Source organism: Danio rerio, chromosome 21 (genome assembly GCF_052040795.2).
Source record: "Danio rerio strain M-AB ecotype USA chromosome 21, GRCz13ab, whole genome shotgun sequence".
In the NCBI taxonomy this organism is placed as follows: Eukaryota; Metazoa; Chordata; class Actinopteri; order Cypriniformes; family Danionidae; genus Danio; species Danio rerio.
This window is the reverse complement of record NC_141041.1, coordinates 42,850,345-42,865,476: the sequence shown is the minus strand read 5'-3', so window position 1 is coordinate 42,865,476 and position 15,132 is coordinate 42,850,345. Positions and strand designations below refer to the sequence as shown.

Sequence of the window (15,132 nt, the reverse complement as noted above, 5' to 3'; positions counted from 1 at the left end):
GTGACAACAGTATTTTTATAATTACTTAAGGAGGGTTGAAACATGAAAAGATGATGTTTGAGTAGAAAACTGAACTTCGTAGTCTAAAGATGAAGACAAAAATTATGAACCAAAGTGTTCATAAGTTTAGCAGTTTACTGAAATCCCTAATCCCAAGTATGAGCAACAGGGAAAATTGTTTTAGCAAGACCACTAATAACCAACTCAGGTATTTGTGGGGAAACTCTGGCTAAAATGGTTGTGTAATTTGTCCTACTTAAAAGTTCAACACCACATCAAGAGCTGATGTTTCTTTCAGTAAAACTCAAAAACCTCAGAAATAAGTAAAACTGTAACAAGTAAATTGTTTACTTAGCAATTCCTACTTAACACGTTTTTAGTGAGGGCCAGTAAGATAAGCTTCATTATCTTCTTTATTAAACAGTTAAAGCTCGTTTCTGCCTCGCCCTGAATTCATCTGTTTCTTTTCAATGCATGTTTACGTGTGTGGGAAGAAGCAGCGTCTCCTGCTGATAAATAAACAGCAGTGGCACAAAACTATAGGAGCGTGAGACTGAGGGTGTGACCGTCTAAAGGAAAGGGGCAAAGCTACTCAAGTCTGATGATTAGCAGTGCCTTATAAACACTAGAGGTGTCCAAACTCGGTCCTGGAGGTCCAGTGTCCCGCAGATTTTAGCTCCATTTTGCCTCAACACATCTGCAAGGATGTTTCTAGAAAGCCTGGTAAGAGCTTGGTTAGCTAGCCCAGGTGTGTCTGATTGGGGTTGGAACTAAACTATGCAGGACACCGTTCCTCCAGGACCGAGTTTGGCCACTCCTGACTTGGAAGAAAAGACATGATTTAATCCAATTTTTTCAACTTCATGACTACCTATGAACACTTTTACACTTTTTTGGCAGATAAGCTCATTTTACTACTCCCTAAGAGTCAAAAACAGTTGAGATTTACTAATTTTGGTCTGGCTGGAACACTTTTAGCTTAGCATAATTCATTGAATTGGATTAGACCATTAGCATCTCACTCAAAAAATTTTTTTTGACTCTTATGTAGTTATACTGTGTAATAAGGCTGACAGAAAATGATTTAACTACGAGACAAGCTTTCGGATTTAAATAGGAAAATAGACAAAACTGTGTTTGAAGTGAGATGCTAATGGTCTTATCTGATATAATGATTTAGGATATCCTAAATTTGATCTCAGACCCAGAGATCAGCTGAATGGAATAAAAAAAAACAGTAAAACCCAACTGTTTAACTTCAGGTGATTTGTAAAATGAGCCTAATTTCAAAACAGTGAAGTTCCTTTTAATGATGGGCGTTCCTTAACAAGTCTTTTAGTCATATGAGGAAGAAATAATGGAAAATAATTGCAAAATTAGACTTGGATCTAATGCTCTTATAGTAGCCTGACAAAAGATTAACAAGAGATTAAAACCTTTAGATTGGGACCTGAGAGCTGTCAGAATTAATGGTATAAATAACCCTGTGCATCAAATCATCATTACTCATGTACTCAGTATGGTTGGGCAATCTCGACCAATTTGGCATCGTATGATATCTAATAAGAAACATCGCAATGGATAATGGCATCGTTGTCATAGGCGTAGATGAATTAATTATTTATAAATAATTAATTCATTCATTGATAACAAATGAATGATTTGTAGCCTATAGTTTTTAACTACCTGACACACATGGTTTTTGTTTTACCCATAAACAAATCATTAATAAATAAAGATAAGTTACACACAAATTACCACCAGTCAATCACTTTTTCCGCGGGACTCTGGCATGAATAGGCAGAGTGATCTGTGTCGTTATAATGGCGTGGACAAACTTGGTCAGTTAAAAAGATGCAAGATCAACAGCAACCAACCAACAGTATCTGAAGTTTTTACTAAAATTGCTAAGTACAAGTGTGAAAGTGAAAGATTGAAGCAGTGTACTGACACTGTGACATGTTACCTAATAGATTCAAAAGACAGAAGAGTCGTTAGATAGAAACAAGTTTAATTAAATATCAAGTTTAACAACTATAGTGAGATGTGATCCTTAATAAACTGTCTGACGTGCACTGCTCTCTGGAGCTCAGACATGACTGTGTGTGGCTGTGGCTGTGTCAGTGTCTGCGGACGGAGGGCTGTTTAGAAATGCTAGGTAAAACACGGTGTATTTTTCACGAGCGGGTTTGCGACGGGAGCGGGTTTGCGACGGGAGCGGGGCGGGGGATCAGTGCTGCTGGCTCAGCATCATGTTGTCTATCGGTCATCAGCGATGGATGATGGCATTGTCTATCGGCCCAACCCTAGTATCAGTGTCACATGAATCTTAAAAAAATAAATAAGCATGCTGATTTGACACTTAAGAAACATTTCTACTGTTTACATTTCTGTTATATTTTTGTGATACATTTTTTTTTGTATTGTCAATGTTACAAACACAAACTAAACACAAACTAAATGAATATTTTCATACCTCCCTATTAGTTACGCCTGCCTGTTTAGATGTTGGCTGTTTATTAGTACTTGTATAGTACATATTCCGCAAGATTTATTCTAATACCTAAACTATTACCTTTACAACTTTTAATAATAAGCTGCAAATTAGAAGTTTAGTGTGGCAAAAGTCTTAGTTAATGGTTTATTGATGATGAGAACTGACCCTAACTGACGACTGAATTGTTATTAGATTAATAAATTGCATAAAATTTTTTAATATTCTTTACTATAATAATTGATGAATCAACAAGTCAGAAATAAAACCCGTAGCTCACATCTACACACAAATTTGCTCAGATTAGTTAGCATCTACAGTCAAGCTTTTACACCAAATTAATGTCAGCTTGTGCACATAGTGTCACTAAAAATTAATGGAGAAGCCAAACGTTATGATGAGTGCTCTAAACCAGGGATTCCCAATCTTTTTTATTCCGGGACCCACCTAGGCAAGTAATTCAATCTCAAGACCCACCATAATATTTTAATATAGAAAAATGGGTAAAAAATGTATCCATTCAAAGCAGTCAAAAATATATGGTGTGTGGCTTTTTGGATTTTGCGATTTGATATGCACAAAATGAGGCTCGAAGTGCTTTTTGTGGGATGCTGGCCGTAACTGTGATCATTTTTTTGTTGAAAAAGATACTTTTTTTTTTCAGAAGATAATATGATCAACCTTTGATCAAGCCCCTTGATTATGATCAAGCCCCGTCACAACGCTGTAAATTCCACTGCTAGTGTATAGTCATAAGAAACTAAATAGCTTTTTGATCGACTACTACAAGCTGGGAAAACGTCAGACAAATATGCCAATGCAATTAACGTTATTGCTAAATAGATCTAATATTTACACATTTGCTTGAGGAAGAAATGATGGGGGTAGCTACATTACTATTACTATTTTCCATAACATCTATGCCCTTCCATGACATTAGGTGATGTTACAACTAACCAATAGCACTATAGCTATTTATTAATTAGCAATCTGTCAATGTTGGGATGTAAAAAATATGGGACAACAAATAGCTTCAAATGATAGAATACATAGCAAACATTAGAAAATGTTAACAATAAAAAAAGGTTTAGCCAATTAAAATCAATGGCCTATACAGAAATTAAATAAAACTATAAAATCTACTTAACTTTTTATTTTATTAGTATATTGATTAAAGTTACTATAGTTATTTAGTGAAGAGCAGCAAATGAATCTCTCTTTGTGTTTTGTTTGATAACAGATGAGTTAATGTAAGAATGCACAGATCTATAATGAAGCATTTGACTACTTTAGTAACTGTTTATGCTCATTTAAGAGAAAATTAGTATTGTTTTAAATAAAACATGCAGGACGGAGCAAAAAAAAAAAAAAAAAACGGTCCCTTACTGCTCCACTCAGCGCGAGCACTACTGGCTAAACGCAGATTGCGAGTGCTCAAACGGAGCAGTGCTCGTAATGTCGAGCGAAAAAAAAAAGAAAAAGACAGCTGTAAAACATAACCAGCTTTGTCTTTTTGAAGGAAACACACTTTTGTTATTTTAAGGGTAAGATGTTTTTGAGTTATTGCCGTCTATCGTACTGGTTTTGTTTAACCGCAATGTAAATATAGCTGCAGCTATGTGATGTTGCGCGACCCACCTTTGTTCACTGTGCGACCCACTAGTGGGTCGCGACCCACAGTTTGAAACACCCTGCTCTAAACTATACATTTAGAATTTTATGTTGTTGCACATGTATGATGTTGTAAAAGCGTATTCTACTTTTGGTCTGTTTTTTAAGGTTGCTAGTCAGAGAACAACTGACATTATACAGCGTGAAACACTGAAATAAAGGGATAGTTTACACAAAAATGAAATCTGTCATTTACGCATTCATCACTTGTTCAAAACCTATTTGAGTTTTATTTTTCTGTTGAACACAAAATAAGTTATTTTGAAGATTTCTGGTTTAAGACTTTTACAGAAAAAAAATACTTGTTAAATAAAAGTTTTTGTGATTCACATGTGTTCTCCATTTACTTACAGTTGTGAATTGCATTATGGGACAATTCAGTTGTGAATTGCATTATGGGACCTTGATCTGTTGAATTTTATTGTTGAAAATAACACTCTGTTTAATAAAGCGACTTTTATTGACATTTTAGTAGTTTGAAATATAATAATGTATAAAAAAATAATATAGAGAGAAAACCTAGTACTATAATATATCACTTTAAAGTATTAATAAAAATCCCTTTTTTGAACTTTTCATGGTTAACAGTTGTTGGAAGAAAAATCAAGGTACCATAACACAATTCAAAAGCATAAAAAATTGGGGGGGAATCACAAAATATGGAAAACTGCAAATTGTTTTACAGTGTACATAAAGTTTGCGTAATAAATCGTTCAGTTTCGATAACACAATGTGTGCATCTGCAATAATCACATCACATAGATCTGCAATGCTGAGTTGAAACTGCAGTGTACTTTTTACATTTACATATACAGTACAAAACAAAAAAGCAAAGTTTGTTTCATTTTTATCTTTGCTTCAGTGCATTTATTTATGCGTATAATTTGTTTACTACATGATATGTAGTATCATCAACTCAAATTAATACATTTGGTAAAACTTTAAGGACCAATTCTCACTATAACTTCGTTGCTAGGTTATTGAGATATTGATTGCTTATTAGTACTTATAAAGCACATATTCTCTGTGATCTTATTCTAAATCCCTAATCCTACCCAATAGCTAAACTACCTTAATAAAGAGCAAATTAGGAGTTTATTAATGCAAAAGTCATAATGGTTTCCCAAAGGCTGATTTATACTTCTGCGTCAAACGCACGCGTCGGCGTCGCTGATGTGCACCTCTCAAAACATGTAACTACACGTCGCAATGACGCGTAGTGCAAGCTCTGTGATTGGTCGGGTTGGTAGCGCTGACGAGTCTGGGCGGGACCGAGAACCGAGCGAATGGCGCAAGCCCAATGCAGCAATTGTTTACAAGTGTGGAGTCTTGTGAAGGAGCTCCGGATGGAAAGTTTTATTTTTTGTTTACCTCATAGTTAAAGTTGTTGCTCGTCCGCCGGTTCCTGCCTCAAAATGAGAGAGTTTGAGCCACTTGTACATCCCGGAAGTGTTCAGGAAAAGCAAAACAGCAGCGAAGAAACTCGACACAGAGGAGCTTTAACACCCCACTGCCAACTAGCGTTTCGGAAGTGTTAATGCAGACCAACAGAGACAGCGCGCAGAAGTATAAATGCACAGCTACGAGCGTTGCATGCGCCGTGGGATACGCCGGTCACTTGACACAGAAGTATAAACCAGCCTTAAGGGCCTACTCACACTATGCTATCCATACCGTGCTCAGGCCCATTTCCCGGATCGTTTGAGAAGTGTGAGTGCGCTGAATCGGGCTGAGGCACGAGCGTGGTTCACTTGGGCTTTAGAGCGGTACGCTTTTGTGTGAGTGCAAAACACGCCAAAGCCCGAAACTGAAAGCGAGACGTGACTTTTAAGGGGCTGTTTCATATGGATTTATTAATCATTCTTACTGTTCAATGAACGCAAACTGTTAAGCTTATTAGCAAACCTCCTAATGCCTGCAGCACGAGGGCTTCATGATTGTTTATGAGCGTCAAAAGTGGCTGATCTGTTCGGCGAAATATCTGACAGCGTGTCACCGCATCCCTAAGGACTAAAAGCAATATAACTAGAGAAATCTCTACTGTGCTGAGTGAGAGCACTTACTGAAGAGCACAGCATAGATGACGTAAGTGTGCCCAGGCCCGATTGTAATGTGAGTGCAGGTCGTCGGGGAAGACGGGAGGGGGGACAAGCGTGCTTTGGCCCGGTTCGAGGCAACTGTACATAGTGTGAGTACACCATAAGAGTGAGAATTGAACCTTAAAATGAAGTGTAACCAAAACGATTTTCAAATAGTCCTATTCAGTCATTTGCTGGATTTGTATAAATACTATATATCACAATATATATGGCCGACATTTTTTAATATTTAAATTCATTTTATTTGCTAATGTTGTGTTTTAAGAACCAGCACTTTTGAAACATCTTCTTTTGTGTTCAACAGAAGAATGAAACTGAACGAAATGGAAAAGAATGAACGGTTTAAAACCACATGAGAGAGAGTAAACGGTGAGGTAATTTCATTTTGAAAACAGCATGATAGAGTGAGACTAACTAGTGCAATGGGTCACATCCATCTCACCTGATCCCTCCGACCGGCCGTCGCTCCCGATGAGTGGGACGGTGATGGCAGCGGTGGCCATGCCGTCTGTGGGAACGGTTGTGTAGACCACTGGTAAAGACTGCACAACCACAGGGATGGTTTGCAGCTGGCCTAGTTTACTTGGCATGTTGACGGAGGGTATGGTGTGGATGACGTGCAGGATCTGCTGACCTCCGACCCCTTGCGTGGACGCCAATATAGAGCCCTGCGACAGCACCGCCGGGATGGTGGCACTCGCCGTGATGTTCTGGGGAGGCAGGTTTGCAGGGGTGGAGGTCGCGGTGGCTATAGGAAGCGATGGACGGGGCTTGTTGAGCGACAGGTCCACGGGTTCGGTCTGGTCGGCATCGCTGTGTTGGGTGCTGATGATGCAGAGCGGTGGAGGCGAGGACTTGATTTTGAGGTCTGTGGGCTCAAGGCAATCGTCTAGCGGCTCTTGCTTCTGTGGAGGCACAAAAATAGAAGAGAACTGAGAAGAAAAAGAGGCTATGAGGGAGATAAGGAAGGACTGTGGACGAGCAAACGAAGCGAGGAAAGAGATTAGGAAGGACAGAAAGGAAAGGGAGGGTATGGAGCGCTCTCGCTCAGCTGTGCGGCAGCTCCACAAAAACACAGGAACAATGGCTGGCCAGATCGGGCCTCTACGCTGCAGAGAAGGAGGCCTGGACCTGGCGTGAATCCAACTCAACACAGCCAAGCCCAGTCACACAAATTTATACACACACAAGCTCAACACAGATATGTCTGTGTGTGTGTGTGTGTGTGTGTGTGTGTATTTGTGTGTATTTGTAAGCTACACCCATTAAATTCCCCCTGCACTGAGACATATAGTTAAACCAAAACACTTTACTTGAATCAGACCTGTATGATGATATTTTGTTGAACACTAAAGACGATTTATTTCAAAGTAAGCCTATAACCGGTAACCATTAGCCATGTTTCCATCCATTTCTTTTTATGCACATTTTGGATATGGAAATGGCAAGATGCACATACATTTTGAAAAAGTGCACCGCACGCAGGTCACTCATGCATTCCATTCACCTAACTGCATGCAACAGTTCACCACAAAAAAGTGAAAAACCTATTTGAGAATATCAATAAAAGTAATACCCACAAAAGAAGGTAATTTTAAAAATGCTGAAGGCTGGTACCTATTGAATTGCATAGTATTTTTTTTTCTTACAAGAAAGAAAGAAAGAAAGAAAGAAAGAAAGAAAGAAAGAAAGAAAGAAAGAAAGAAAGAAAGAAAGAAAGAAAGAAAGAAAGAAAGAAAGAAAGAAAGAAAGAAAGAAAGAAAGAAAGAAAGAATGAAAGAAAGAACCAACGAAAGAAAGAACTAACAAATGGAAGCAACAAAATAAAGAATCAATGAAGAACCAACACAAGAAAGAAGGAACAAAAAAATAGAACCTACAAATAGAACCAATGAAAAAAGAAAGAACCAACAAAAAGAACCAACAAAAGAAAGAATCAGCAAATACAATCAACAAAAAAAGAACCAACAAAAAGAACCAACAAAAAGAACCAACAAAAGAAAAAATGACAAAGAAACAACAAAAGAAAGAAAAAACTATGAAAGAAAGAACCAGCGAAAAAAAAGGAACCAACAAAGGAAAGAACCAACAAAAAAAGAACCAAGGAAAAAAGAAAGAATCAATTATTCATTCATTTTCTTGCAGGCTTAGTCCCTTTATTAATCCGGGGTCGCCACAGCAGAATGAACCGCCAACTTATCCAGCAAGTTTTTACGCAGCGGATGCCCTTCCAGCTGCAGCCCATCTCTGGGAAACATCCACACACACATTCACACAAACACTCATACACTACGGACAATTTAGCCTACCCAATTCACCTGTACCGCATGTCTTTGGACTGTGGGGGAAACCGGAGCACCCAGAGGAAACCCACGCTAAGGCAGGGAGAACATGCAAACTCCACACAGAAACACCAACTGAGACGAGGTTTGAACCAGCGACCCAGCGACATTCTTGCTGTGAGGCGACAGCACTACCTACTGCACCACTGCCTCACCCAAGAATCAATTAAAGAAAAAAAAAGAAACAAAAAGGACAAATGAAAGAAAGAAAAAAACAACAAAAGAAAGAACCAACAAAAGAAAGAACCAAGGGAGAAAGAAAGAAAGAAAGAAAGAAAGAAAGAAAGAAAGAACCAACAACAAAAAAAATCAACAAAAGAAAGAAAGAACCAACAAAAGAAAGAAAGAACCCATGAAAGAAAGAAGGAACCAACAAATAGAAACAATAAAAGAAAAAAAGAATCAACAAAAAAGAACCAACAAAATGGAAGGAAGCAAACAACTAAAAAAACAAGAAAAACTAAGAAAACCTTAAAGTTTTAAAACCACATGAGGAAGAATAAATGAGCCAAATTTTCATTTTTGAGTGAACTACCCCCTTAAATATTCCAAGCCAGTTTAAAGCATTTAGTAGCGAAATATTCAAACATTTGCGGCGTTAACAAAACTACTTTTGGATTAATCAATTACATCTTTTGAGAGAGTTTCGTCAACATATTTAAAAAACAAATTTACTCAAAGCCTACTCAAAATTAGGTACAAACTACAATTTTTTTTCAATACTCCAACACAAGTATTAGCAGAAACAATAATAAACAGTCATATCTCTTTTAAATCATTACATTTCTAGTCAATTCGTTGAAATGTAAGTCTTTAAGTTTGAAGCATTCACACAAAATGATAAGGACTTAAATGACAAAAATCACAGAACAACAAATTCTCATCACATCTAACAAACAACAAACAAAAAGAAAGAAAAACTGAAGCCAGGTACAGACAGAGGTTGTGTAACTGAAGGAAACAGCTGAGAGAAAACCAGAGCGAGTGGGCCGGGGTGGGAGCCAAACACACACAGAATAAGGGGAGAGTGGGTGGGAAAGGCCTCCGGTTGTCATGGAAACTGGGAGGTATATCAGCTGACTCATTTTCGCTCTCTCTCTCTCGATCCCACCCACCTCTCGCTTTGGCTCTCTATGGTTCTCCACCCTGCCACCTCATTCTCTCTGCATCCCCACCCTTCAGCTGCTCCACCTTTCTTGCAGTCCTATGTTGTTTTCCACTGCTCGAACCTGAAGAAAAGCACGTAAAGATGTAGTGCCAGAGTCGGAAGGACCACATCAATAAGTGACCCAATTATCGCTAGCGTGCTGTGTGGGATGTTAATTGAGTGTGCTCAATATCTATTAGCAGTTGTAGGAAACGGCTTGCGGTGGAAAGAGCGAGTGTTGCAACAGGAAGCCTTGTGGCTCTCGTTATCAAAACCAGTTGTGTTTGATTTGGCTGTTTTTATGACAACATTTAGATTTGTTGACGTGTTGTTGTATTTTCAATGTCACACCTGACAAAATATGAATGTAATTAGTATCATCATCATTAAAAAAGTAAATGGTTAAACACTTCATAGTCTTCCATGAAGCACTTGTTATATAAACTGCTTTGCTCATTTTTTTTGTCAAATCTTAAAACTGTCCTATGGTTTGACTGACTCAAGATTGGTTTAATAAATTACAGCTCTTATTAATAAAAAAGAAAATTGTAAAATCATTAATAAATACCTGAGGACTCATTTTTACAATTGGCTATTTTAGTTAATCATTCAATTCATATAGGAAATTCATGCATTATGTCAGAGAAAACCATGTCTGCGTCCGAAACTGCATACTTCCATACTATACAGTACGCTTAAATCATTATGCGAGCAGAGTAGTATGTCCAAATTCATAGAATTCGAAAATCAGTATGCGAGAAGTACCCGGATAACTTACTACTTCCGGCGAGATTCTGGAATGCGCATCCCATGCACGCTGCGCTATCCCATAATGCCCGGCGAGAGAATTCATGAATGGAAGTGAAGCGACGTAACTGGCGCAGGTAGGTCACGTGACCATGACAAAATGGTGAATGTAGTATGTCCGAATTCCATTCATACTTTTCACATTCATACTGTATAGAATGTACTTTTCTAACGGCCGAGTAGTACGTTTAAATTTAAATGCAGTACCTACTGAGTAGTAGGCGGTTTCAGACGCAGCCCATATAACCCAGTGTGACACTACACTACCTGACAAAAGTCTCTTCGCCAATCCAAGTTTTAGGAACAACAAATAATAACTTGACTTCTAGTTGATTATTTAGTATCAGAAGTGGCTTATATGATAGGTAAATCCCTCTAGATTACGCTTATTTTACCAAAACAAAAAATGAGCAAGCCTTAATTTTGAGTTATTTAATTAGGACAGTAAGGTCTGACTTTGCTTAGACAAAACTTGACAGAAATTATGTCCAGTGCAGGATACAAAGTCATAGTGCAGTTGAAAACAATTTTTTGTTTTATTACCGTGTTTGACTCCCATGAGCTTGGACGACTGCATCCATACATCTCTGCAAGTACTCAAATAACTTATTAACAAAGTCATCTGGAATGGTAAAGAAAGTGTTCTTGCAGGACTCCCAGAGTTCTATGGAGTAAAACAGCAGATTATAGTGTGTGTGCATACATACACTGACTATGTTCTGAGAGCTGAGAGGCTTATTTGGATTTTCTCAGACATATAAAGATCAGTGTGCAACACACACACACACACACACACACACACACACACACACACACACACACACACTCAAACACGCTTTTTGCGGCTAATTCGTACAAGTTAAGTCGTATGAAAATGTACGATTTTAAAAAGGAGGCATGCATCCAACCCGCCCCTAAACCCAACCATCATTGGCTGATGAGCAAATCGTAATAAATTGTACAAATTACATTTTACGTATTTATATGAATTAGCCACTAAATCAAAAAGTTACGAATTGTCATAAGATTGTGTTGTTCCAACAGCACAAAAAGGTAAGTAAGTGAAGAAAAACAAAAGATTCAAACCAGGAACCAAGAAGTCCAGTGATAAACATATGAGTTCAGACAGAACAAGGAACTACTGATGCTAAAGGTTGGCAGCACAGAGAAAACTGCTCCCTGTTTCTCACAGTGTAGAACAAATTGAGTAAGATCGAGAGAGAGAGAGAGAGAGAGAGAGAGAGAGAGAGAGAGGCTGAACTGTTATAAGAGTTTCCGGCGAAAATCCTTCCGTTTAACATTGTTAGGAATGATGGTCTGACAGCACTATGACTCTCCACTGACCTTACCGATGGCCATTAATGGGGAAATTGACCATTAATAATATTCCCAAGTGAGTTCACCAAGTTTGCATTCCACCACAAAGCTTCGTTACAAATTAGATTCAATAATCAACAACAAAAGATTTATATAGACTGGTAAAGAAATATGCATTACAGTCTAAAATTTAACACCGTGAGAAATGGCCTCTGTTACTGAAGTTTTCTGCTTCAATAAAGGATGACTGTGCTGCACTATGCTTATAATTGCTGAGTAAAAATAATGCTGCACCACCAAATAGGGTTGATCTCCTGTATCTAGAGAATTTTTTAAAGATTCTTGTTACCACACCCAGTTGTACGTGCTATTGAACACTTTGTTAAACATTAACATATTGACACAATTCTGCGACTTAATGGGATAGTACACCCAACAATAAATGTACTGTTCATTTACTCACCCTCAAGTTGTTCCATACCTTTATAAGTTTCCTTTTTCCGTTGAACGCAAAACAAGATAATCTGAAAATTTTTTAAAAACATGTAACATTGATTTCCATAGTAAGGAAAACACATACTATGGAAGTCATTAGATACAGCTTTCCAACATTTGTCAAAATTATGACTAGAACCTTTACTAAATATTGCAATCTGAATACAGTTTCACCAAGATGGTTTGAATAGCTCTATTTGATGTTTTTTTTTGGGGTATAACAGTATTAAGGTACAGAAATAAAGCAATCACACTGCAAAAAACACTTTTCTTACTTTGTTTTATCTTGTTTCTAGTAGGGCTGCAAAATATATAGTTTCAGCAATACAAGCATTCGAGTCACATCACATGATATGCAATGTTGAGTCTGGATTATAATTGATTGTTTTTTACGTGTGTTTTGAGTTTTTTTGTGACTGTGTGGAATACAAAAGCATTCAGGCCTAAGAAATTGTATCGTTTGTAACTTAACATTTTTTTTAATTTTATCGAACTGTTAATACAATGAAGACAGTTTTATTTTACAGTGGATTATTCAATTACTGTAATAGTGTAATACACTATGGAAGGGGATCCGCTGCATAAAAACGTGCTGGATAAGTTGGCGGTTCATTCCGCTGTGGCGACCGCGGATTAATAAAGGGACTAAGCCGACAAGAAAATGAATGAATGAATGTGCATACCTCAGCCTCCACATGAAAGTTTCTGAAAGAAGCCCATTACTTTAAATGTCACTTTAAGCTGTATAGAAGAGTTATGAAAAATACCTAGTCAAATATTATTTACTGTCATTATTATAAAGATTTTTTTAAAAAATCAGTTAGATTTAATAAAAATTAGAAATTACTCATTAAAACTATTATGTTTAGAAATATGTCGAAAAAATCTTCTCTCCGGTAAAAACAGAAATTGGTGGAAAAAAAACGGGGGCTCATAATTAGGGGGGCTAATAATTCTGACTTTAATTGAATATATCGCAGAAAACAATTTACAGATTTTTCAAAAATCAAGCAACCTTAGTTTCTAGTCCAAATATCTCAATTTTTTAAGCTCAAGTAAAAATATTGTTTTATTTTTATCTTCAAAATAGTTTTTCCTTAAAATAAGCAAATTATCAGCCAGTGGGTTAAGTAGAATAATTTTATTTTCATTCTGAATTGTAGATATTTGGAAAAGAAACTACAACAACTCCAAGTAAGAATTTTTTTTCTTTTTGCATAAATCATTCATTCATTCATTTTCACATGAATTTAGGGGAAACCGGAGCACCCGGAGGAAACCCACGCAAACACAGGGAGAACGCCAACTGAGCCGAGGTTCGAACCAGCGACCCAGCGACCTTCTTGCTGTGAGGCGACAGCACTACCTACTGTGCCACTGCTTCGCCCTTTTTGCATAAATCATTTAAGCAATTAAAAACGATTCTTTCAAACGTCATAATGTTTTTGATGCCCAAATGTTTTGAACTCCCTTAAAATTAGGGTTGGGTACCGATACTCGGTGCCATTATACTTATGCCATTGTACTTTGGAACCAGTATGCACTCGATCAAATCAGCATATGAATTTCGGTGCCTAATTTCGGTGCTGCAACAAGAACGTAAAGCAGGTGGCGCACCAGAAGCGCCGCTCGAATAGTTTAATTTTAAATAACATGCGAATGTGCACGTCTGTTGTGTGATACTATTAACTGTCACTTAAGAAGCATGAAGGGGTGCATTAAAGACACACGTGAGTAAGCTTTGTGTCACACCATCTCTAAATGTTTAGTTCTAAACACCTTTGAGGGGTCAGCGATGTCAGGCATTTGTTATTGTAGCTTATAGAAGGCAAATCGCGCAGTACGGCGCATACGGCGAACGACTCACTTCATCAACATGCATGATCGCGTTCAACTAATTTGCTCATTCTATAGTATATTTATATTTTACAAGCAAGGACTCTGACACACCAACAAGCAGCAGATGCTTTACAAAAGTTGAGTGTAGGGGAGAAACACGTCAAACTTATGAAATGTGAGTGCTCATGGACTCAACTTAAAGGTGAGGAATGGACTATCTGACAGCTTGTGACATCATCTGGCACATTATCCGAGTACGTTTACAAGGACACCAATACTCTGATTTTAATATAATTAAGACACTACTCTGATCAAGAGTCTACCACGTTAACAGTGATTTTTGATTATCTTAAAGGACCACAGACACAAACTGCAGAGGAAACATGTATAGGCTGGTGACGCAATGGCATTACTGATCTATGTGCTATAACATGTAACTGGGAATCATGAATGTAACATTCAAAAAGCAACTCATGTAAACACCTGAATCGTATTATTGTCTTATTCAGATTAAGGCAAACCATTAGATCACTGATGTCCATATAAAAGTAGTTACAAGCCCCAAACTAAGAAAAAAGGTGTTCCCTGATTTTGATGACAGCCTTTCCACAGGTTAGTAGTAAGCTAATGTAATGCTAATAGCATAATTGTTGCATTTATGCTAATAAACAAATGATCACAAGAAGTATATTAATGCAATTCAAATAAATAAATAAAATAATAATTGAGGTTTACTTTAAACATATTATAAATATATATTTTTATTGTTCAATTATAATGAAAAAAGTATATATATATATATATATATATATATATATATATATATATATATATATATATATATATATATATATATATATAAATAATTTGTTTATTTTTTATTTTTTGTCAATTAATTTTGTGGCTAAAAAACAACGTAAA

The 15,132-nt window shown here is 37.1% G+C and overlaps 1 protein-coding gene across 7 annotated transcripts in view; it reads right to left on the bottom strand.

Annotated features, from left to right (window-relative positions):
* Positions 1 to 15,132, bottom strand: part of klf8 (Kruppel like factor 8) — a 77,941-nt gene that overhangs the window by 19,438 nt on the left and 43,371 nt on the right. For 6 of the 7 annotated variants that reach the window (NM_001080003.2, XM_087300022.1, XM_088651602.1 and 3 more), the window contains 1 exon segment: positions 6,707 to 7,169. In NM_001080003.2, the coding sequence (NP_001073472.1) occupies positions 6,707 to 7,169 (463 nt within the window). 7 annotated transcript variants of the gene reach the window in all.